This window comes from Echiichthys vipera (assembly GCF_963691815.1).
Source record: "Echiichthys vipera genome assembly, chromosome: 4".
NCBI lineage: Eukaryota > Metazoa > Chordata > Actinopteri > Perciformes > Trachinidae > Echiichthys > Echiichthys vipera.
The window spans coordinates 8,706,352-8,728,633 of record NC_139829.1 but is presented as its reverse complement, the minus strand read 5'-3'; the positions used below and the strand labels follow the sequence as shown (position 1 = coordinate 8,728,633).

General features: G+C 38.3%; 2 protein-coding genes across 8 annotated transcripts in view; one reads left to right on the top strand and one right to left on the bottom strand.

Annotated features, from left to right (window-relative positions):
* The window catches only part of kank1a (KN motif and ankyrin repeat domains 1a), a 64,891-nt gene extending 49,518 nt beyond the window's left edge, over positions 1–15,373 (top strand). For 5 of the 7 annotated variants that reach the window (XM_083912579.1, XM_083912582.1, XM_083912585.1 and 2 more), the window contains 9 exons: positions 3,163–3,327; positions 9,038–9,146; positions 9,421–9,648; positions 10,317–10,404; positions 10,769–10,988; positions 11,831–11,973; positions 13,022–13,222; positions 14,136–14,234; positions 14,342–15,372. In XM_083912579.1, coding sequence (XP_083768705.1) covers positions 3,163–3,327; positions 9,038–9,146; positions 9,421–9,648; positions 10,317–10,404; positions 10,769–10,988; positions 11,831–11,973; positions 13,022–13,222; positions 14,136–14,234; positions 14,342–14,404 — 1,316 coding nt within the window. In that variant the 3' untranslated portion in view covers positions 14,405–15,372. Of the gene's footprint in view, positions 1–3,162; positions 3,328–9,037; positions 9,147–9,420; positions 9,649–10,316; positions 10,405–10,768; positions 10,989–11,830; positions 11,974–13,021; positions 13,223–14,135; positions 14,235–14,341 lie in introns of all 7 variants that reach the window. The other 2 variants (XM_083912583.1, XM_083912584.1) reach the window with 1 other exon arrangement.
* Positions 15,374–15,792: 419 nt separating this feature from the next.
* On the bottom strand, positions 15,793–21,364 carry cfap157 (cilia and flagella associated protein 157; the record flags this gene model as incomplete). Its single annotated transcript, XM_083912164.1, has 9 exons — positions 15,793–15,874; positions 16,688–16,846; positions 17,015–17,175; positions 17,664–17,814; positions 18,008–18,129; positions 18,241–18,508; positions 18,723–18,876; positions 19,405–19,676; positions 21,273–21,364. 9 exons carry the CDS (start codon positions 21,362–21,364, stop codon positions 15,793–15,795), a joined length of 1,461 nt encoding a protein of 486 aa, XP_083768290.1.
* Positions 21,365–22,282: the final 918 nt, after the last annotated feature.

Sequence of the window (22,282 nt, the reverse complement as noted above, 5' to 3'; positions counted from 1 at the left end):
TAAAGAGAGTTTGATTTACTTTCTTTTTTCCCTTCCACAGTTTATTTCACAACAGATTAAACTAGTTTCATACGTCTGTAATTGAACATTTTTGAGGTAGACTGCAAGACACTTAAAGATCATTCTGTTTTTAGTAATTACAAATCGTTATAAACAAGTCGTCATTATATCTCAGTGCACACTGTCTTCTGTGCCAGAGCAATTACGTCTGAGTAAAAAACCTCAATTACTCTCAAGAGGCTCTTTGGAGTTTTAAAAGAAGCAGCACTTAAAGTTGCTCTGTGCAGTTTTTCTTGTAAACAAACAAAAGTTACATTGTTTTAAGTATTTTAAGTCCTGCATTGTTTACATCTCTATTTACTAGCTTGGAGTCTTCTTCTTCTCTGCACATTGGGGCATTTCTTAGGGTGTATTTTACCACCCATGTAAAAAAAAAAAGAAAAAAGATTTGAATAATAGTACATTTTGATAAAGAGGATGGAGGGTGCCAATGGCATAAATTAGTTGTTTACTTATTTTAAATATTAAGTGTTGTCTATTTTGTTTTGGAGGGTGAAGGAGGATATTGTGATTTCCCTTGATTCTTTTGGAAATAAAGTATTTCAATGAACAATAACTATAAAATAATGATAATCTACGTTATTCGTACAGAGGACTCAGAAACATGACCAAAATCTTATATCTTGATATAGATCATTTAATATACATTACAATATAGCATGCTTTCTGCAAATTTCATAAATAAATGGTCCCTATGAAATAACCATATACTTCTGTGTGAATTAAATACTTGTCAAATGAAAAGTATTTTCTTATTTTATTACGAACTTTAGTGCCAAATGAACATACCGTGCAAGGATCAGAACTGCTAGTTTTTCAACATCTCAATAAAAACAATATAAAATTTTTTTATGAGAGACATTTAAATTACCTCAGCATTTTCAAAACAAAGTTAGCGTTTTACATGATAGAACCAGGATTGAAAAGCCTGCAAAAATAGAGAAACAAAGTGGAATCAAATTTATCATCAATAATATAAGATGATAAAAACACTTTCTTTTGCTATTTAGAGGACAAACGAGCAGCTGTCGTGTTAATGTGGAGACACGGTAAGATGTAGTTTAGCACTGAGAGGGTTTTGTGGTTACAGCGTTCACACACCGTCTGCAGGGAACCCTGATTGGGTCGGACAGGCCAAAGTTATCTCTGACCCTGAAAAATGTGGCAGGGGGCTTTGGCCGTGAACCAACAATGAGCTCATTTTTGGGAACCGGTTAACGTCGCACCAATCGGCCTCTTGTTTTTTTTTGCGGGGGCCGCTCCTGCCATCACTAACACCTCACTGTTGATGCTGATTCATGGCTCCTTCTGAGTTACATAACAGGCATTCATGCCGGCTGGCACACGGACGACAGGGATATTGTCTTGTGTTGAGTGCGATGCTTGTTTCTGGTCACATTCTGGCCTCTTTTGGAGTCTAGGACTAAACAGACATCACGTAAATAATGTTTAATCACTCACTGGGAACAAAAACGTGTCTGTGAGGTACATTTTCTCAACCAATGTGTACATTTTAGGTACTTTACTTGAGTATTTACATTTTCTGCAACTTTATACTTCCGTTCCACTTCATCTCAACTGCAAATGTTGCTTTACTTACTCCTACATTTGTCTATCAGCTTTAGTTAAGAAATAATTTTTTATTCTCCAGATGTGTTTGTGATAAACTGAAGGATGACATGTTCCTTTATGTTGAGAAAATTTCTTCAGCTACATAAAGTCTTTTAAAAAGCCAGATCACCTGGAAAAATGAATCATCACAAAGCTGAAAACATGAAAAATTGACGTTTTTTTCAGAGCTCCGTGGTTCTCACAGGGTGCTACAAACATATGGTGAACATGCATAGAATGTGATTGATTGCTGTAAATTATACAACAGTCTGCAATCTGATTGGTTGAAAAGAAGCTGATATATAGAGTTGCGACAACCTTGTAACTTAAAAACACTTAAGTGTTATTTGTTTAGACTCCATCACTTAGTTCATGGCAGACCCATTTTTTGTCATCATGCAATAACAGACAGTATTGTAGCTGCATTGAGCTGCGTCTTTTTTGAAAAATGGTACTTACAATTTTTTATTGTTTTTTGACAGACATAACTGACATAGATGAACAGAAATGCTTAATATCATGTGGAAAATAAAAAACAAAGACAAAAAGGCAGGTTAAGTTGTGGTATCGAGGACGGTTGATCCTTTATGTCCAAGAATTTCCTTTTAAAATGAGAACGGCCCTTTATGATCCATGAGTTTGAACCCTGCAGAACCAGGAGGCTCCCCCTCATCTGTAGACTAAAGTCCAGGAGAGGAGTCAAAGCACACCAAATAAAATCAATCCATTACAAATCTATAAATCTCACTTCGTATTCGGATAAGATCCATTTGTTTCCAATATACTTGACATGTTTTTCTGGCCTGCCTCAGATTCACTTCTAATTAAAAGAGAACGTGCTTCACTGAGGATCTTTCGGTTGTATTGCACTTTTGCACAAACCCACTTTCTTTCTTTTGGGTCAATTAATATTTAAACTGGCTTCTTGCTCAAAAATAATTGTGAACATGACCGTTTGTTGAGGGTTGGAACAATGATTAGATTGAAAAGGCAAAAACAGGGCTTTTCATTCTTACACTTACATGTTTTATAGGATAATTATTTTAGGAATTATCCATGACATTTTAAAAAAATCTCAACTACTCCCTGCAGTATTTCGAAGTGGTACACATGCCCCCAATTGAGAAACACTGAAGTAGACCTTTAGAATGTGCTCATATCAGAGTTTAGTGGGGTAAAACAGAGTTAAGCAATAACAACGTGTCATTGAAATGTGTCTGGCTGTCGGTGGGTTTGAAGCTTCTTGTTTGAATTCTTGCTGGAGTTTCTTTTAAGTGGTATGTAACTGTGAAGAAAACCAGTATAAATACCAGTCGTGTGTATCATCAAGTTCTGACAAACACATTTATATTTATTATATTTCTTACATATTTCCTCATAAAACTAACAAAGCTGTACCCAGTTTCTGTACAGCCCCCTCCAAATTAAACCCTCAGTTCCGTGCTATCTGTATTGGGATACTGACTTGGTTCTACCTCTCCTCCTCTTCAGAGAGCACTCAGCAGCTTCCTACGGAGCGTTCACACATGGAGAAGGCTTCCTCCGGTCTGAATGCTGCAGATAAACCTGCCAACACACCTGCACAGCAGCAGCAGATCAGCGCAGCGGAGCAGAAGAGCCGCATGATAGACCTGCAGATGTCCACGGCGCTGCACGGTACGCCTTTGGTCACTCACTCGTCTGTGTTTGTTTAGGATAAAGTGGTCACTGTTTGATTTTGATCCAGCGGGCTGCTCTACAGAGCCAGAGCATGAAAATCAGAGATGGAGGCTGTTATTAGCGTCTTATATGATGTTTTTACAAAAAGGCAGTGATAGTTATCTGACCAGATGATGAGGTTTTGGGTTAGCTTGCTAAAAATGCATTCTCAAATAGATTTCTTCAGTGGTGAAGTGATAATATTACAGTGGGTTTAGCAATAGCTGCAGATTTTCATGGTTATTTATATCGAGAAAGGCCCAAAATATTTGTCAGTCTTCTGAGTGACCTGGTGAGATTTCACTCAGCAGCAGTAGTGGAGGAAAGACTCTGAACTTTTACTTAAGTAAACGTTGTATAAATTCTAAGGGGAATAGAGTAAAAAAATTGTTTTCTGATGTATTAATATTTTTTCTGTTGTTTTTTTTTAGTTTATACACTACTGTGGCTTAACCTTTAATAACACATCATAATTCATGAGTTGATTTATATTTTGTATTGATACCACTGGGGTAGGAAGTTTATTTTTGATGATGTAAAAAAATCAGTCTTTTCATCATGTAATTCCAGTGTTCTGGGAGAAAACCAGACTTTTCTTTGCTCTTCATGCCTTAGAGAATCTAGTCTGTGACGGGAGACTTTGGCCACTTATTGCTTTTTAGCTTTTTACCTGCAACTTTCAATGAAAAGTTTTGATCTTTTCTTATTTGCTGGAGCTGTCTCTATATCCTGACGGCACAATGAGACAGATGATCTGTGAAAAAGGTCATGCAGCTCTACCTCCACCTTCTGCTCCTAATGTCATCTGCTAGATTCCACCGCAGCTGAAGAAATAACAATCAAAGCTGAGGAGTCACTGAAGCAGCTTTAATAACTGCTCACGAACTCCGCTCAAACTGTGAATCTCTGCAGCGCTGATCAAATATGAACTGAATTTTCTGTTACTGTGTTGCATACGTCCTCGCATGACGTGTTTTCAGGAATGTATTTTAGTGTACTGTTTACCTGTAAAATGAGTTTTTCTGACCGGTAGTCAGTTTTGGCTCGACTTGGTCACAAACTTTCTCATTTTCCACCATTTTAAAAGGTAATTAGTAATCTAACTAGTTATCAAAGATGTGGTAGAGTAAAAAGTACAATATTTGCCTCTGAAATGTAGTTGGATAGATAAAAAACACATAAAAAGTATCATAAAACAGAAATACTCAGTAAAGTACCTCTTGAACTTGACTAAATGTACGCAGTTACATTCCAACACTATAAACCAGGCAACAGGAAAAACACGGCACAATCATCATCATCCGCCGGGTTCCTCCTGACAAGCTCCCGACGCTCCCACCTGTCAAAACATGGGAAACCGTGCCGAGTGACTCTGTTGCTACTAAGCCTGCACACGCCACTGTAGACATATGCAACTGCACGCATGTTGATACGTGAACACACTCTCTCCCACACACACACAAACACACACGCCGCTGTCCCCCGGAGCAGAGAAAGAGGCCCCTCCATCGGGGCAAGTCTTGGCAGATGTGCGGAGTGTTTCTGGCTCACGGCTGGTATTTCGGTTTTCGAGGCCTGTGTTTAAAATGACTGAGATTCTTTTGGGGCAACTTCCAGCTCCTCGCTAACAGAGTGTTTTGGAAAGAGCGTGAGACGGACACTTAATGGCTACTTTGCTCTCTGCCAAAGCTCTTGATCATGTCAGAGAGCCTTTAGTGGATCGGTGAGGCGTTATCAGACCGATTGGAAATGAACTGACTGAATGCACGGCGATGGAACCATAGAGCCAAAGTGTCCTGCAGTTAAGCTGTTGCAGAATTCTAGTTTAGAAATGTAATAAAACAAGAAAAATGCAGGAATTTATAGACACTTGACAGTTTCCTACAGACTAATAAGTGAGAATTAAATCCATTTTGCACACCTTACAGTACATGCACTCTTAAACTGTATGCATGTACATGTTTAAATGACTTGCTTTTTAATCTAACTCTTATGTTAGTGCTTGTGTTTTGATTTTATCCATCTGTCTAATTCTACTTCTGTCTGTCTCTACTTCTGTCTGTCTCTACTTCTGTCTATCTCTACTAATATCTGTCTATCTCTACTTCTGTCTATCTCTACTTCTGTCTATCTCTACTAATATCTGTCTATCTCTACTAATATCTGTCTATCTCTACTTCTGTCTATTTCTACTAATATCTGTCTCTCTACTTACATCTGTCTATCTCTACTAATATCTGTCTATCTCTACTAATATCTGTCTATCTCTACTTCTGTCTATTTCTACTAATATCTGTCTCTCTACTTACATCTGTCTATCTCTACTAATATCTGTCTATCTCTACTAATATCTGTCTATCTCTACTAATATCTGTCTATCTCTACTTCTGTCTATCTCTACTTCTGTCTATCTCTACTAATATCTGTCTATCTCTACTAATATCTGTCTATCTCTACTTCTGTCTATTTCTACTAATATCTGTCTCTCTACTTACATCTGTCTATCTCTACTTCTGTCTATTTCTACTAATATCTGTCTATCTCTACTTACATCTGTCTATCTCTACTTACATCTGTCTATCTCTACTAATATCTGTCTATCTCTACTTACATCTGTCTATCTCTACTAATATCTGTCTATCTCTACTAATATCTGTCTCTCTACTTACATCTGTCTATCTCTACTAATATCTGTCTATCTCTACTAATATCTGTCTCTCTACTTACATCTGTCTATCTCTACTACCATCTGTCTATCTCTACTTACATCTGTCTATCTCTACTAATATCTGTCTATCTCTACTAATATCTGTCTATCTCTACAAATATCTGTCTATCTCTACTAATATCTGTCTCTCTACTTACATCTGTCTATCTCTACTAATATCTGTCTATCTACTAATATCTGTCTATCTCTACTAATATCTGTCTATCTCTACTTACATATTTCTATCTCTACTTCTGTCTATTTCTACTAATAACTGTCTATCTCTACTTACATCTGTCTATCTCTACTAATATCTGTCTATCTCTACTAATATCTGTCTATCTCTACTTACATCTGTCTATCTCTACTTCTGTCTATTTCTACTAATATCTGTCTATCTCTACTTACATCTGTCTATCTCTACTTCTGTCTATCTCTACTAATATCTGTCTATCTCTACTTACATCTGTCTATCTCTACTAATATCTGTCTATCTCTACTTACATCTGTCTATCTCTACTTCTTTCTATTTCTACTTACATCTGTCTATTTCTACTTCTGTCTATTTCTACTAATATCCGTCTATCTCTACTTACATCTGTCTATCTCTACTTCTGTCTATTTCTAATAATATCCGTCTATCTCTTCTTACATCTGTCTATCTCTACTTCTGTCTATTTCTACTAATATCCGTCTATCTCTACTTACATCTGTCTATCTCTACTTCTGTCTATTTCTACTAATAACTGTATCTCTACTTACATCTGTCTATCTCTACTTCTGTCTATTTCTACTATCTGTCTATTTCTACTATCTGTCTATTTCTACATCTGTCTATTTCTACTAATAACTGTATCTCTACTTACACCTGTCTATTTCTACTTCTGTCTATTTCTACCATCTGTCTATCTCTACTTACATCTGTCTATTTCTACATCTGTCTATTTCTACTATCTGTCTATCTCTACTTCTGTCTCTCTACTTCTGTCTATTTCTACTATCTGTCTATCTCTCCTTACATCTGTCTATTTCTACATCTGTCTATTTCTACTATCCGTCTATCTCTACTTACATCGGTCTATCTCTACTAATATCTGTCTATCTCTACTTACATCTGTCTATTTCTACTTCGGTCTATTTCTACTAATATCCGTCTATCTCTACTTACATCCGTCTATCTCTACTTCTGTCTATTTCTACTAATATCTGTCTATCTCTACTTACATCTGTCTATCTCTACTTCTGTCTATTTCTACTAATATCTGTCTATCTCTACTTACATCCGTCTATCTCTACTAATATCTGTCTATCTCTACTTACATCCGTCTATCTCTACTTCTGTCTATTTCTACTAATATCTGTCTATCTCTACTTACATCTGTCTATCTCTACTTACATCTGTCTATCTCTACTTACATCTGTCTATTTCTACTAATATCTGTCTATTTCTACTAATATCTGTCTATTTCTACTAATATCTGTCTATTTCTACTAATATCTGTCTATCTCTACTTCTGTCTATTTCTACTAATACCTGTCTATTTCTACTAATATCTGTCTATCTCTACTTCTGTCTATTTCTACTAATACCTGTCTATTTCTACTAATATCTGTCTATTTCTACTAATATCTGTCTATCTCTTACATCTGTCTATTTCTACTAATATCTGTCTATTTCTACTAATATCTGTCTATTTCTACTAATATCTGTCTATCTCTTACATCTGTCTACCCTTACATCTGGCTGTCTCTACTTCTGTCTATCTCTACTTACATCTGTCTATCTCTACTTCTGTCTATCTCTACTAATATCTGTCCATCTCTACTTACATCTGTCTATCTCTACTTCTGTCTATTTCTACTAATATCTGTCTATCTCTACTTACATCTGTCTATCTCTACTTCTGTCTATTTCTACTAATAACTGTCTATCTCTACTTACATCTGTCTATCTCTACTTACATCTGTCTATCTCTACTTCTGTCTATTTCTACTAATAACTGTCTATCTCTACTTACATCTGTCTATCTCTACTTACATCTGTCTATCTCTACTTCTGTCTATTTCTACTAATATCTGTCTATCTCTACTTACATCTGTCTATCTCTACTTCTGTCTATTTCTACTAATAACTGTCTATCTCTACTTACATCTGTCTATCTCTACTTCTGTATCTCTACTAATATCTGTCTATCTCTACTTACATCTGTCTATCTCTACTTCTGTATCTCTACTAATATCTGTCTATCTCTACTTACATCTGTCTATCTCTACTTCTGTCTATCTCTACTTACATCTGTCTATCTCTACTTCTGTCTATTTCTACTAATAAGTGTCTATCTCTGTCTCTCAATAGTAAGTGTACTATCTGTTATCAGTGTCTGACAGTAAGTTTGTATTAGTGATTTGATCATGGCATCTGTCAACTCCAAACAGGGAGCTCTTAGTGCGGAGGGACGGACACACTTCACATTGTTAATGCAAAAGCAATATTTATTGTTTAGTTATCATCATTGACTGTTGATTTTCGGTAAACATGGAAACTAAAAAGAAAGACAGTGTTTATGATTCAGTGATTTAATTTCCCCGCCCACCCGGGAGAGAGAGGAGCCTGTCAGACCGCACGCACGCACGCACGCACGCACGCACGCACGCACGCACGCACGCACCACACGCAATGGGATATTTGTTTACTTTTTAAAATGGCATTCAGTGCAGATTTAACACACACTAAAGAAAACGAAAATATATTTGAAGTGCTCTGCATGTAAAGTGTCTTGAGATAACTTATGAGTTGGCACTGTAAATAATATTGAATTCTATCTAAATATATTAAGGGTGTAGTTGTAAGTGACGTGCCTAACATTAGAAGAAGTTTGTTTTTATGCTCCATAAGCTCCAGACAAATGTAACTTTGTGATCTCGTTGTCTAACTCATCTGGTCTCTTATCTGTCCTTCAGGGCAGCCGTGCAGCCAGAACACCCTGAAGTCCATCATGAAGAAGAAAGATGGCCGACCCGATTCCAACGGCACCAAGAAGAACCTGCAGTTTGTCGGCGTGAACGGAGGGTGAGTCGTTGAAATAGATTCACATTCTCTCCAGTTTGAACTGTCATGAGTATTTAAGTAGATTATCTTCTGCTCTGCATTTTCAGGTGCCTGTTAGATGTTTGTTTGTTTTTTTTACCTTGTGTTAGTGTTTGAAAGTGTCCTAAGTGAGGTCAAAGGTGCTCTTAAAGTTTTACAAGGCTGTCATTGTTCTTTGCTCTTAAACCTCAGCTCCTGACAAACACCTGAGGCTCACAGTTTCTGTGTTTTTTGTCTCCCCCTGGTGGCGAAGCAGGTATGAGACCACATCGAGCGATGACTCAAGCTCAGAGGACAGCAGCTCCTCAGGGTCGGACGAAGAGGACGAGGACGAGGATGAGGAGAAGGAGTTCAGAGGAAAGGAGGAGGAATATAAGAACGTGAAGGGAAAGGGAACCGGGGAGGAGTTTCAACCGGAGGAAGCCGAAGACGTGAAGAAGAAGGACGAAGAGGAAAGTTCAGAGAAGCAGGAGATGAGAGAGAGGTGTGTTAACGAGAATTACCGTTACTGTTTTTATTTTTCCATTTCCATCCTAAAGCAATGTAAAATCTAGTTTTGTTTTCTTTGATTTAAACATATTTGCTTATACACTAGAGGCACATCAGGGTTAGATTCAATACACAATTTAGTGAAAAAGTATTAGCATGAAGGTATCCTTGAAGTGCCAGAAGTAAAAGTGCTCATTATGAATGTCTCATTTCAGAATAATACATTTTACTTTACACCCAGGGATCAATTCATTTTTATCTTAATCTATAATATTATGTTATTAAATGTATTTCTTAATTATGTTTATAGAATTAATCCAAATCTGCAAAGTCGTGGAGTGAAGTTACAATATTTTTCTTTTGTAATGTAGTGGAATTAAGCTGCAAATATTGGAAATATTTTATTCTAATTAAAGTACAAGTACCTCCAAAATTGTAGACAATTCATTGACAAATAAACCACAAATAAAGTTGAAATAATTACGATATCTGAAGAAATTAAACTGCAGTTACACTCACTCAATGGTTATTTTCCTGGGCCGTAATCATTTGAAATTTTATAGAACGGATCAGTTAGTATTACATAAAAGGCAAATTAAATGCAGCAAATGGTATCAGGGTTATTTGATTGTATAAAATAATAAAGTGTGTTTGTCTTCAAAGGTATGAGCTGAGTGAGAAGATGCTCGCTGCGAGCAACGTTCTCAAAACTCACCTCAGTGACGCGAAAGCTGTGAGCAGTAAAGATCTGGTGAGGAGTTGTTGTTTTGTCATTGTGCTTAATACTGTATTCTACTGTGTTTTATACGACCTGAAGCTGGGCGATAACATTTAACACAGATTTATGTTCCACGTTATGCAAAATACTTTATTTTACCCTAAAATGCCATTAAATTGTACTTAACGGACATTACACTCAAGAGTGTAAAATGTTGTAGTTAAAACGCTCAGGTTTCATTAAATGACACACTTTTTATGTGATTTATGGTATTTTTCAGCAGCATGTGTTGTGTGCACCTCCACTGTTGTCTTTAAAGGTTAAATATTTAGTTAAATTAACATGTATGAAGTTCTTGCTGTGATCACTAACGGGAAGTTCCCCCCGGCCTCCACAGAGAGCCTGTCTGAACACGGTGCAGCACGAGTGGTTTCGTGTATCCAGCCAGAAGGCGGCAGTGGCGCCCATGGTTGAGGACTACCTGGGGGCTTTCGGGGCCATCTCGCCAGCTGTGCTGCGCCACATCGTCAACATGGCCGACGGCAACGGCAACACGGCGCTGCACTACAGCGTGTCGCACTCCAACTTCCAGGTGGTGAAGACGCTGCTGGATGCAGGTCGGCATTCTTTCGTCTTCATGTTTGTTTGTTTGTTTGAGTCAATCGGAGTCCAGAGCAGTTGACGATGTGTCAGAGACTCCTCCGCTCTGATTGGTTGACGATCGCGTGCAGTGGATCTAGCAGATGACAGTAGAAGCACACAGATGGGGCTTTTGCACTGCATGGTATCAGCTCAGCTCGCCTCGACTCTACTCGCCTTTTTTAGAGAGGGAGGTAGAAATACATTACTTTTTCACAGATCGTCTGTCTGATATAGTGACAATTTCAACAAATATGGGTAAAAAACAAATATTTTACATAAAGTAACCGTCTTCCATTTTCAAAGCAGGACTTTTTTTCCTCTCAAAGACCTGAATGCTTCCTCCACCTCTGCCATGCCGCTCTCTCTGAAGGTTCAATAGAGTGTGATGAGGTCTCGGCCACTCGCTGCTCCAAAAGCCTTTTGTCTCCTTGCCTTTTGTGTCCTTGTGCTCTGTGACAGCGGATCCACCTCCTCCCCCGTCCTGCTCCCATTGTAACCTTTGTCCTCGTAGCTCCTTAGACCTCTCCTCCCCTCAGAGGGCAGGGCAGCCACCCTCATACCCGCCTCACCGCCCCATCTGAGAGCTCTGATGTCTTGTCTCTCTTTTTTTTTTTGCAAACGACGAGTTCTTTAAGGTTTGGACAATGCACTTCGGTCCCAGTCCTGACACACGTCCTCGTACATTACTGTGATGAGTGACGGGCAGCGACGAGTCAATCACAGACTCGAGTCGGGTTTGAGGACCACCCGCGCTGAAAAAGTGTTGCCTATAAGCTGCTGCAGAGTGCTTTAAACACGGTGTGTATGTGTGTTTCAGATGTGTGTAACGTGAACCAGCAGAACAAGGCGGGCTATACACCCATCATGCTGGCCGCGCTGGCCGCAGTGGAGTCGCCCAAGGACATGCGAATTGTGGAGGAGCTTTTCGGCAAGGGCGACGTCAACGCTCGAGCCAGCCAGGTGAGCGGCAGAGAGGTTCAGAGGTCAAACGGTTCAGGTTTCAACAGGTCTGAGGACAAATCAAGCTCTTTGTTAATAAACTAAGCAGGTTAAAGCTGATGAGAGGCAGGAAGTGACCAGTGTTATAAAAGGTTATTTAAAAAGGCTTCAGATTAGATGTTTTTGGGATTCATTAAGAAATCCGAAAGAGTCTCAGTTGAAAGTCTAACTGATGAAGATTTTCTCAGAAAGTTTAATTTCAGATGTACTTTTACCCTGAAGTAAGAAAAACTTAAGTACTTTGGTGACACCAAGTGGTGACAGAAGGTCATTTTTAAAAAGTTATTCAGGCTTTGTGTTACACTGCAGAATGTCTGCTTCAGTAAACTTTCTCATTACCCTGTGATGATGTTTACTTGCTCATATTTACAGTAAGTGTCCGGTTTTTATTTATGTTTAAGAAGAAGATTTTCCTTTCATGAAACACCATCAGTCTTGGAAAATATTGAAAGGGTCAAACAGAAATATAAATTCTGGTATTTAATTAAGATTTATAGATTGTAATTGTTTGCATTAAATGTCTGAATGCTTGATTTTGATTCAATTTTAATTACATTTTATTTACAAATTGCCAATTCATAACAAAAGTTTGCTTACACTTTACAGGAACGTTATTATTATATATAATACTCCTGCTATATTCGATGTGTTATATTCCTGTACTATCCTATACATCATATTTACTATTATATTACATATATTTCACCTATATTAATACAAACACTAAGCATCATTTATATAATCACATTATACACATTATTATTCTTATAATTTTCTATTGATCACACCACTGTTACTTTACGTTCTAACTTAGTCTTTAATTGTATAGTTTCTATTTTAACTTCCGTTCTTATTTTAGTGTAATATACCTCTTATTATTGATCTTTCTCTATTTCTATATACTTACGTCTGCCTTTGTTGCTGCATTAACCTCTGGGGATCAGTGAAGATTTATTTTATGTGAATGTTCTTGAAGGTGTCGATAAAAACCTGTTGGTCTCTGTTTCAGGCTGGTCAGACGGGGCTGATGCTGGCGGTTAGTCACGGCCGGATGGACATGGTTCGGGCCCTGCTGGCTCACGGGGCCGACGTCAACGTCCAGGACGACGAGGGTTCCACGGCGCTGATGTGCGCCAGCGAACACGGACACGTCGAGATCGTCAAACTCCTGCTGGCTCAACCCGGCTGTGACGCCACCCTGAGCGACAGCGTGAGTAACTAAGTACATTTACTCAATTACTTAAGCACAAATTTGAGGTACTTCTATTTTACAACCTTCTACTTCACTGGAAGTCAGGAGGAAATATTTGGTATTTTATTTTACAAAAGATTTTTTGCATTAAAAAACACAAAGAGCTTATAAAATGTTTTATTATAAATGAAACTCCCATCAGTATATACAGGTAGAGCTGAAACAAGAAGAAATTAAGAAATGATTGGCAACTAATCGTTTGGGTCATTTTTTAATGCAAAAACATTTTGTTCCAGCTTCAAATATGTGATGATTTGCTGCTTTTCCTTTTTAATTAGTTTACTCATTTTGAAGTTTGTGCTTTTGGTTCAACAAAACCTTTGAGCAAAGTCAAATGTCCCTCTGGGATAGCGACTATAAACTGATATACTTGAATACATAAAGTTGTTGAGAGTGTCTTCAGAGGATTAATACGTTTTCAAGCATGATTTTATTTAGCAAAACATTAAAGCCTTCAATTGTGTTGTAGGTTCAAGTATTCTGTTTAACAATGGCCACTGCTCAAAAGAGGAAGTATTTGCCTGGATATTGGCTTTAGGGCTGCAACAATAAATAACAATTATTTTCATTATCGACTGCTCCGTTTGTTCTGTATAATGTCAGAAAATGGTAAAAAATGTCAGTCCCAAGTCCAGGGTGACGTCTTAAAATGTCTTGTTCTGTCCAAATGCCCCAAGATAATAGGTTTAATATGCTATGAACCATAGAAAAGCAGAACATTTATGTATTTGAGAGGCTGAAAACAGCAGTTTTCTGTCATTTTGTCATTAAAAATTACGACTTATCGTCAGGCTACACCGGAAAGCCTGAAATATGCTCCGTTGCCCCCAGAGACTGACTTTGTTTCCTCTTCTTGTCTCTTTCTCCTCAGGATGAGAGTAATGCCCTGTCCATCGCTCTGGAAGCAGGACACAAGGACATTGCTGTGTTGCTTTATGCACATGTGAACTTCTCCAAAGCCCAGTCACCTGTACGTCCTCACCTCTCCTTACTATTTTAAACGCCTGGTTCTTCTTTTTTAATGTCTGTTTATGTGTCGATTGTCACATTAACCACCTCCACGTGTTTCTGTTCTAGGGGACCCCTCGACTCGGCAGAAAGACTTCTCCCAGTCCCACTCGAAGGGGCATGTTTGATTAAAGGTCCCGCCCCTCCCTACAAACCCTGCGCTGCTATTGGTTCACGCTGAACGATGCCTTACCCACAGCTGGATGAGGGACATAATCCCAAGCACCAACCAACCAACCAATGAGATTTCTGGAAATATTTTTATTTATGTGCACACTGACGAGCCCAAAGTGCCCTTTGAATATGAATGTAACCAGCTGGTGCCTCCGGTCCCATCAGATTATGTCTGAAATTATCAGCAAACCAACACAGACAGAAATTCAACTACTAAATGCCATTTTTGTCCTTTTCTTTTTGTTTTGTTTGTTTTTTTTTGCAATTTGACAATTTTTTTAAATTTTATTTCCAAAGCTCAATGTTGATCATTCGAGAGCACCAAAACATTTGTGATTTTTCTTTTTGTTTCTGAGCGCATCAGAGTAGACAGATGGAGAATAATGTTAGAGGAAGTTCTTCCTGTGTATATATATATATATATCGCTTGCCTCGACATCCCGGCCTCACGCCTGCGCCCGGCTCTCTGCAGTTCATGTACAACTCACGTGGATAAATGCATCAATGAATAGACGCAACCTAGACTGGAGAAATTGTACTTTTATACAAATCCTTTGTATCTATTTAAAAAGAAGAATCTCAGTATTTTGAATATTTCCTATTACTACTTAACGACCCATGAAGTTATATATTTATCAAAGTATAGTTTTTAATGGAGATATATGTATTTCATTGTACATACGGTGGTCTTTAGTTTAGTTATACTCCTTTTTCTGTCGAGTGTCTGTCTCTCGTGTAATATAAACTGTCTGTCTTCTAGTGTTCATCAAGGTACTGACTTTCATCCTCGAATGAGAATTGAAGTGCCTGAGTCTTCGCCATATAACAATAAACATCCATTAAAGAATATAGATCAGTGTTTCCTCTCAATTGATGACGCACAACTTCTTAGTAAGTAAATATTTCACACACATTTAAGGGAAATTAAACTGCAGTTTCTAGATAATTATAATTATAATGTTAAAGTCCAACCTTTAGCTAAGTGTTAGCTACAACAAAACGCAAACAGTCCTGAATTCAAAGTGCATGATATGAAAACTTCTCTACAAATGTAAATTAATCGCCACAATGATTGCATTTTTGTTCATTAAAGTTACCAGACTTTACATAGATTTTTATCTTGGGCGACTTGTCTACTTTCCCTGCTGCTACACTCAGTTTTAGCATTTTTATCATTATTTGTAAGTTGTGGCACTTTAACAAAGACGTTTATAACAATAAATACAATATTGTGTAATTGGCAAAGGACAGAAGGTAGATGAAGTTATGAGGTAACATGTCAAGAGATTGGAGATGCAAAGGATTTTCTCCAACATGAACAGGAAATAAAATAGGTTTTGTTGCTGTTACTTGAGTTTACTGAATGAGTTTCTGAGTCTGACGGCTGAATCAGTCCTGGAGCTGGCTGTTTTCTGACTGGGCGGCTTCCTGAGGTATGGAAAGAGCAACAGAAGAAAAATAGGTGAACACCGTTAAATTGAAAGAGTATATTTCCAACACGAAAAACTGAGTTATCTACAATTGAAGTGACATCTATTCTTCTTTTAACAGATAGTTGGTGTCCATAGATATCAATATGCTAGTCTACAAGTCTCTAAATGCCTGTTCGAAGTGGGCTGATTGCTTGGCCCCCAGAATTGCAGCGGTTTAAAAAAAAAAAACGCTCATCCAATTGACTTGACTGCACTCGGGTCCTCAGCAATACACCTGTCCAAGTGTGAATTTAATTGGATAAATGGTTCCTGAGAAATGCGAAAGACACACGCACACGCACATACATTCCTTCCTTTATAGCTAGGTGGTGCTCTAGCAGCATAATATTCATACGTGTACCAAATGTGGGTGCAAAAACAAAGTGTTCAGGAGATATTAAATGTTTTTGTTATATAAGCATTTAAGCAAACTTTGAGGGTCAGCTGTAGCATAACTGTTGGGAACATCACAAATCTGAAAAACTAACCTTTTCCGTCCAGAGATGTTCTGTCCCAAATTTGATAATTGCTCAAAATTTGTAGGAGGACTAGCAAAACAATTCAAAATGGCAGAAACTCTCAGTGGTTGGGTGTTCTATGGATAGATTTGTCTGGACCTACTGAATCCAAGCCAAAGATAAATTGCTTCATAGTAGATTTGTAAAATTAATCACAGGGACAACAGAATTTACACACACACTCACTCACTCACACAAACACACACACACACACTCTCTCTGCCCACTGCTGATCGAGTAGATGAACAAACCTGTGCAGGGGTACGTGGGAGCTGCTGGAACCAGCTGCTCCTGCCCTGGAGGGTACCAGTTTGTGTTTCAGCGTTGGATGGGGTACGAAGCCGCAATTGCCCGTCATGTAGCGGGTCCTGTCGAACTGTAAACCCAAAGCTGCATTCAGGGTCACTTTTCTGTAAAGGCACAAGGAGCAGGATTATGATAACAGAGCAGCATGAACTCAGTCAAGAACAGCGCTGTGCTGCTGTGATCATTAGGTGGTCATCACAAAGTAAACTAAAACATGTCATCAAGCACATTAGAGTCTGTTAAATGTAGTTGACAGATAGAGATTTGATGACCTGGCTGCTGCAGGGTTTGAGGTCTGCCACTCATCCTGCTGGTCCTGCTCAGCGGTGGAGTTGGTGAGTGTGGTCCGGTGCAAGAGCCCCAGAAGCTCCTCCATCAGATGCCTCCACTGGGCGACAGAGTCCGCTTCAGAGTCCTGGTCTGTAGGTCCATGCTGCAGGGAACAGAACCAACATCAGGGGCTGAAAACATTTCTGAGGCCATCAAACCATCTCATCAGATATACAGCATGAATATCTGAGGCGTAGTGAACTAGGGGAATTAAGGGAATTATTTGAATCCATGACCACAGAATGTCAGGTTTTAAATTTTCATGACTTAAAGTGTCTAGGCTTATAAGCTAACGTGAATAACAGCCTTGTCGATAATAATGATTAACCTCCCAATTTTTTATGTTTCAGCCAGCTAAAAATGTCCAAAGAAAACTGCATCCCAACTTAGTTTTTGCCCAATAAAGATTGTGTTTCTATTTCTTTAGAGCTACCACCACCTCTATTTTTGCTAAACCACCAATAATTTAAATTTGGCTTATTTGCGCTAAAAAAAGAATTCAGTCAATGGGCTGATAGCTAACAACCTTCTCATTAGCATATTTGTGTCCAGATGTTCTTGATGTTTAAGGTCAGGACTTTTTTCTTTTACCATCAGGGCTTGACTGAGAGTTAAAGCTGCTTCCTGCATGATGCACTTCATCCTGCTCCTCCTCCTCCTCTCGTCCTGTAGCTCCATCTGCAGCACGCTCACCTTGGCTGTCTTTTTACAGCACTGCTCAGACAGTGAGGCCCGCTCCTTTCTGAAGACACATTACTTTTCTTTAACACACTTGTTAGTACACAGTATCGGTCAATATGTATCAGGTTTGGGAAGGAAAAAATGGTATTGGAACATCTCTGCTTGTTAATTACTCTCAACACTCAAATCAATGTGACCTTGGAGGAAGCATGAGTCAGTGGTATGTGGATAGTAGAGACGGAGTAAACTTTGACCTGAGGGCCTCCATCTCAGCCAGGACTCCTGTGTTTTTGGTCTGAAGCTGCTTGAGTTCTTGCTTGCAGCCTTTGAGCTCCGCCTGCAGCTGCTGACTCTTTTCTGTAAGCTGCTCCACCACCTGATGCAGGGAAGATAAACATCCTTTATATCTATTCAAAAACTGCAACACCCACTGGATCCAGTCCCTCGCTGGGCCCAAACGATGAATAGATAGATACATTACTCTGACCTTCTTGTGGATGGCGCTCTGCCGTGACGTCTGGCTGAGCATTTTCTCCAGGAGGTCCACCTCCACTCTGAGCAAACTCTCACCGTCCCGCAGGGCCAAGCTCTCCTCCATCAGGACCAAAGTCTTCTCTGAAAGCTCGCTGATCCGAGTCTTAACCTCTGTGTTCTCCTTAAGGGCCAACTTGGTTGTTTCTGGGACCTTCTGGTCCACCAGGCGCTGCACCTCTGTCGCCATTGCCTCTGCATGGCTCTCAAGCGCCTTTTCCAACCTTAAAATAAATTAATAATTTTGGCACAGTGTATTTAATGATACTGGGGGCTTATGCGTATTGTTACATTTCTTTTTATGTGACTTAGCCGTGTACATTTTTATTTTTTATTTTTATCACACCTCTCTGCTTCATTTGTCTTTTATATTTTCAAAGTTAAGATAGGCTGTAATTTTTGCAGATGTAACGCTGTCAATAAATCAGCAGTGTCAACCTCTTCTTCTCCAGCAGTGCTTTCATCTCCAGGCAATGGAGGGCAGCTTTGTTTTCCTCCTCCTGACTGGCCAGCTGCTTCTCCAGAGACTCCATGTTGGACATCAGCTGCTCCTTCTGTATCTGAAACTCCTCCAGACTAGCCAGCCTCGCCACTAAGAGGAGAGAGGCGAGAAAAACCTTAAAATGGTACACCAAGGTTTAACTTAACCAGCGAGGTTATTCTCTATCCAGTTTGTGTTAAATGCTGTGCAGGGACTGTGTGTGAATTAATACCAATGCAGTGCAGATATCTGGAGGAAATTGGCTAGAAATACATTACCGGTCCTTAAAAAAAATGTTCCCTTTTAATAATTCATCTTTCACTCAGGTATATATGTTGGTGTCTTGTTAATGTGACTTTGCCCTTCAGTGTGCAAAACATTTCACACATCAGAAGCATAATCAGAAATACTTGAATAATCCCCGGGGGAGAATTATTTTTGCAATACTGTAGCGATTCCCAAGAGGGTGGAAGACAATTTCATGCAGTGAGAAAAACATTTTTCCTGTGTTACAGTATTGTTTTCTCAATTAGATAAGTATGCATTAGTTCTATGTGAAAAAAAAAACATCAGACCACTGCCATCTTAAACCCACCTTAAAGGGACCTTCAACATGTGCAGGAAGAGTCTGTTACTCACCCAGTGTTGTGTTTTCGGCGCTGACTTCTTGAATCCGCACTTGAAGCTCTTGCCTCAGCTGACTGTGCTGCAGCTGCAAAACGTCTCTGTCCTTATCGGCAGCCTGCTGCTGACTCTCCAGGCGCTCAGTCAGCTTGTCCACCTCATCCTCTTTTTTCAGCAGGGAGCGTTTCAGATACTCAGAAATGTCCTTCTTGTCCTTCTGCAGTGCACTGTACTGAGAGTTTAAATCCGTCTTCTGCCTCTCGAGTTCATCACATTTCAGCTGATATCTGGAGGAGGAAGAGGGGCATGCAGGCCCAACCCTTGAGTACAAAATCTCTGCTGATTCTTACAGAGGTGGAAAGTAACTAAATACATTCACTCAGGTACTGTACTTCAGTGCAATTTTGAGGTATTTGCACTTGAGTTGAGCATTTTCTGCTGCTTTATACTTCTACTCTACTATATTTCAGAAGGAAATGTTTAATTTTTTACTCAAGTATATTTTATTTGATAAGATTAGCCACATATTATCTTCCAATTAATCATACAAAATACATTCAACAAATAGGTATTGTGTAATATTATTGATTAAGATTAAATATTATTGATCCCAGACCCTGGGGGTAATTCACAAGCTGCCCTGCATATCAAGTCTGTGGTCAAAATCAGCCCCACCTTTATTAGCTTCAACATTAAAGTGATGAACATATTATTATTATTATTAATAATAATAATAATAATAATAATAAATCAGTTATGCACATTATTCTGAAATAGCCCATTCTATCATAAGTACTTTTACCTTAAGAACGTTAAGTATATGATGTTGATGCTGATTCTTTTGTACTTTCACTCAAGTTAAGATCTGAATGCAGGACTTTTACTTTTAGCTGAGCACTTCTACACTATGGTATTAACCGTTACTAGTTTTAGTTCATTATAAACTGAACATGTTTCCTACATGTAAAAGAAACTGTAGCTGTTAAATAAATGTAGTGGAGTAAAAAGTAAAAAGAGATGTAACATCAGCCATGTACTGATTATGAGACAATGGTCGTAAGAGGGCCCCCACTCTGAACGAGACACCCAAACTCAAATCTACTTCTAGTGGTTTTTGCACCTCCCTGCGTTCATTTTGTGATTGTTGTCATCTTTTTGTGGTGTTATTCATGTTTTTAGTCGTTTTGCTCTTTCTTGTGGTTACTTTAGAGTTGTTTCGCATCTCTGTGATTGTTTTGCATCTATTTCAGTCATTTTATGCTTGCTTCCGGTGGTTTGTAGTTGGTTGTAGGTTGTTTTTGATGGATTTGTGTCAATCATTTAGCATCTCTGTAGTCATTTTGGGTCGTTTGTAATTGTGTGTGTTCGAGGTTATTTATCATCTATTTGTGATGCTTTTTTTTTTTTGGGCATGTGGGTAGGCCCGTTAAGTAATCCATCCATGAAATTTATGGAGTAGAAGTATAAAATAGTAGGAAATGGAGATACTCAAGTAAAGTACAAATGTTATCTCAATTCTACTGTAACGTCACTCAGGTGCAGTACTTGAGTAAATGACTATAGCTACTTTCCACTACTGGTTATAGCTAGATACCCGCAATATACCGTAGGTGTCAATGACATAGCTAAGAATAATGACACTTTTAAAGCGGCTAATTTGAGTGATAATGGCTCACTAGCTTAACACATAAAAACATTTGGAAAGTTAGCGGAAGTTTCTTTTTATCTGAGTTTGACAACGAATGAACGAAAGACAGAATGAATGCTACAAAGCAACATGGATAAACATAAACATTATAACGTCATTCCCATTAAAGCAACTTTAATTTAACTGACTTTACCTCGTAACGTTATTACAAAGTTAGAGAGTCAATTGGCCTCACCTCTCCAACTCCTCGTTCAAATATCGTATTTGAGTCAGATATATTTGCTTCTCTTTGTCGTCAGACCCAGTTTTATCTGCAAAACTGTCCATTTTCGATGCTTTCATGGATGAATTTTGTTTGTTTTCGCTCTTTTTATCCTTCTTTTTGAGGCATTGTGTCGGAGAAAGTTGGTTAAAGCCGAGAAACTAAACTATGCTGTTGCTAGGCAATGCTGCATTCAGGGATTCCCGGGAAAGTTTGCTTTCTCAGAGGGGTGATTTGGGCTACACTAGGATTGAAAAGTGATCATGTGGATAGGACATTAATACTTTTGTTGGTCTTTTAACATATATATATAGGTAAGCGCAAACATGTATTATGGTTATTGTGTTAATTAAATGTTTTTCATATTTTAAGAATGATTAATATGCTCTGGTAAATTTGATGTTCTCAAAATCTTTTTTGTGTCTGAGTTTAAAGGCACCACCACATTTGCACTTAGCAAAAAAAAGTTTGAACAAAACACTAGATTTACTACAAGACAGAATAAAATGCAGCACTACTATAATAAATACATAATAAAAAAATACATACTAACAAAAACACCAACTAATGTCTTAACACCATTTAAAGATACCTTTAATCAGAATCAGAAGTACTTTAATAATACCAAACTCCAGCTATACAAACAACATTATACAGATAAAATATATTTGTACAAACAGAAATATAAAACAGTATATATATCAAATTTATTTTAACCTTTATTATTAAAGTCAGTTTACATAGTTTATTTACTACTGGATATTATGAAATTGATACCACTGGTGTGGCTTTGACCTCTGGCTCTCTCAATCCAGCTAATGATTTCCAACTCAGTGGCTCCCTTGGGTGGTGTGAGCCAGTATTGCCTGGTAGAATGATACATTACACTGCGTGTAAATGTTTTGTTTGTATATTCGTCATAATGTCATTAAATGTCAGCTTGTTGCTGAAAGAACAACCTCGTGTTTTAATTTGGTACATTG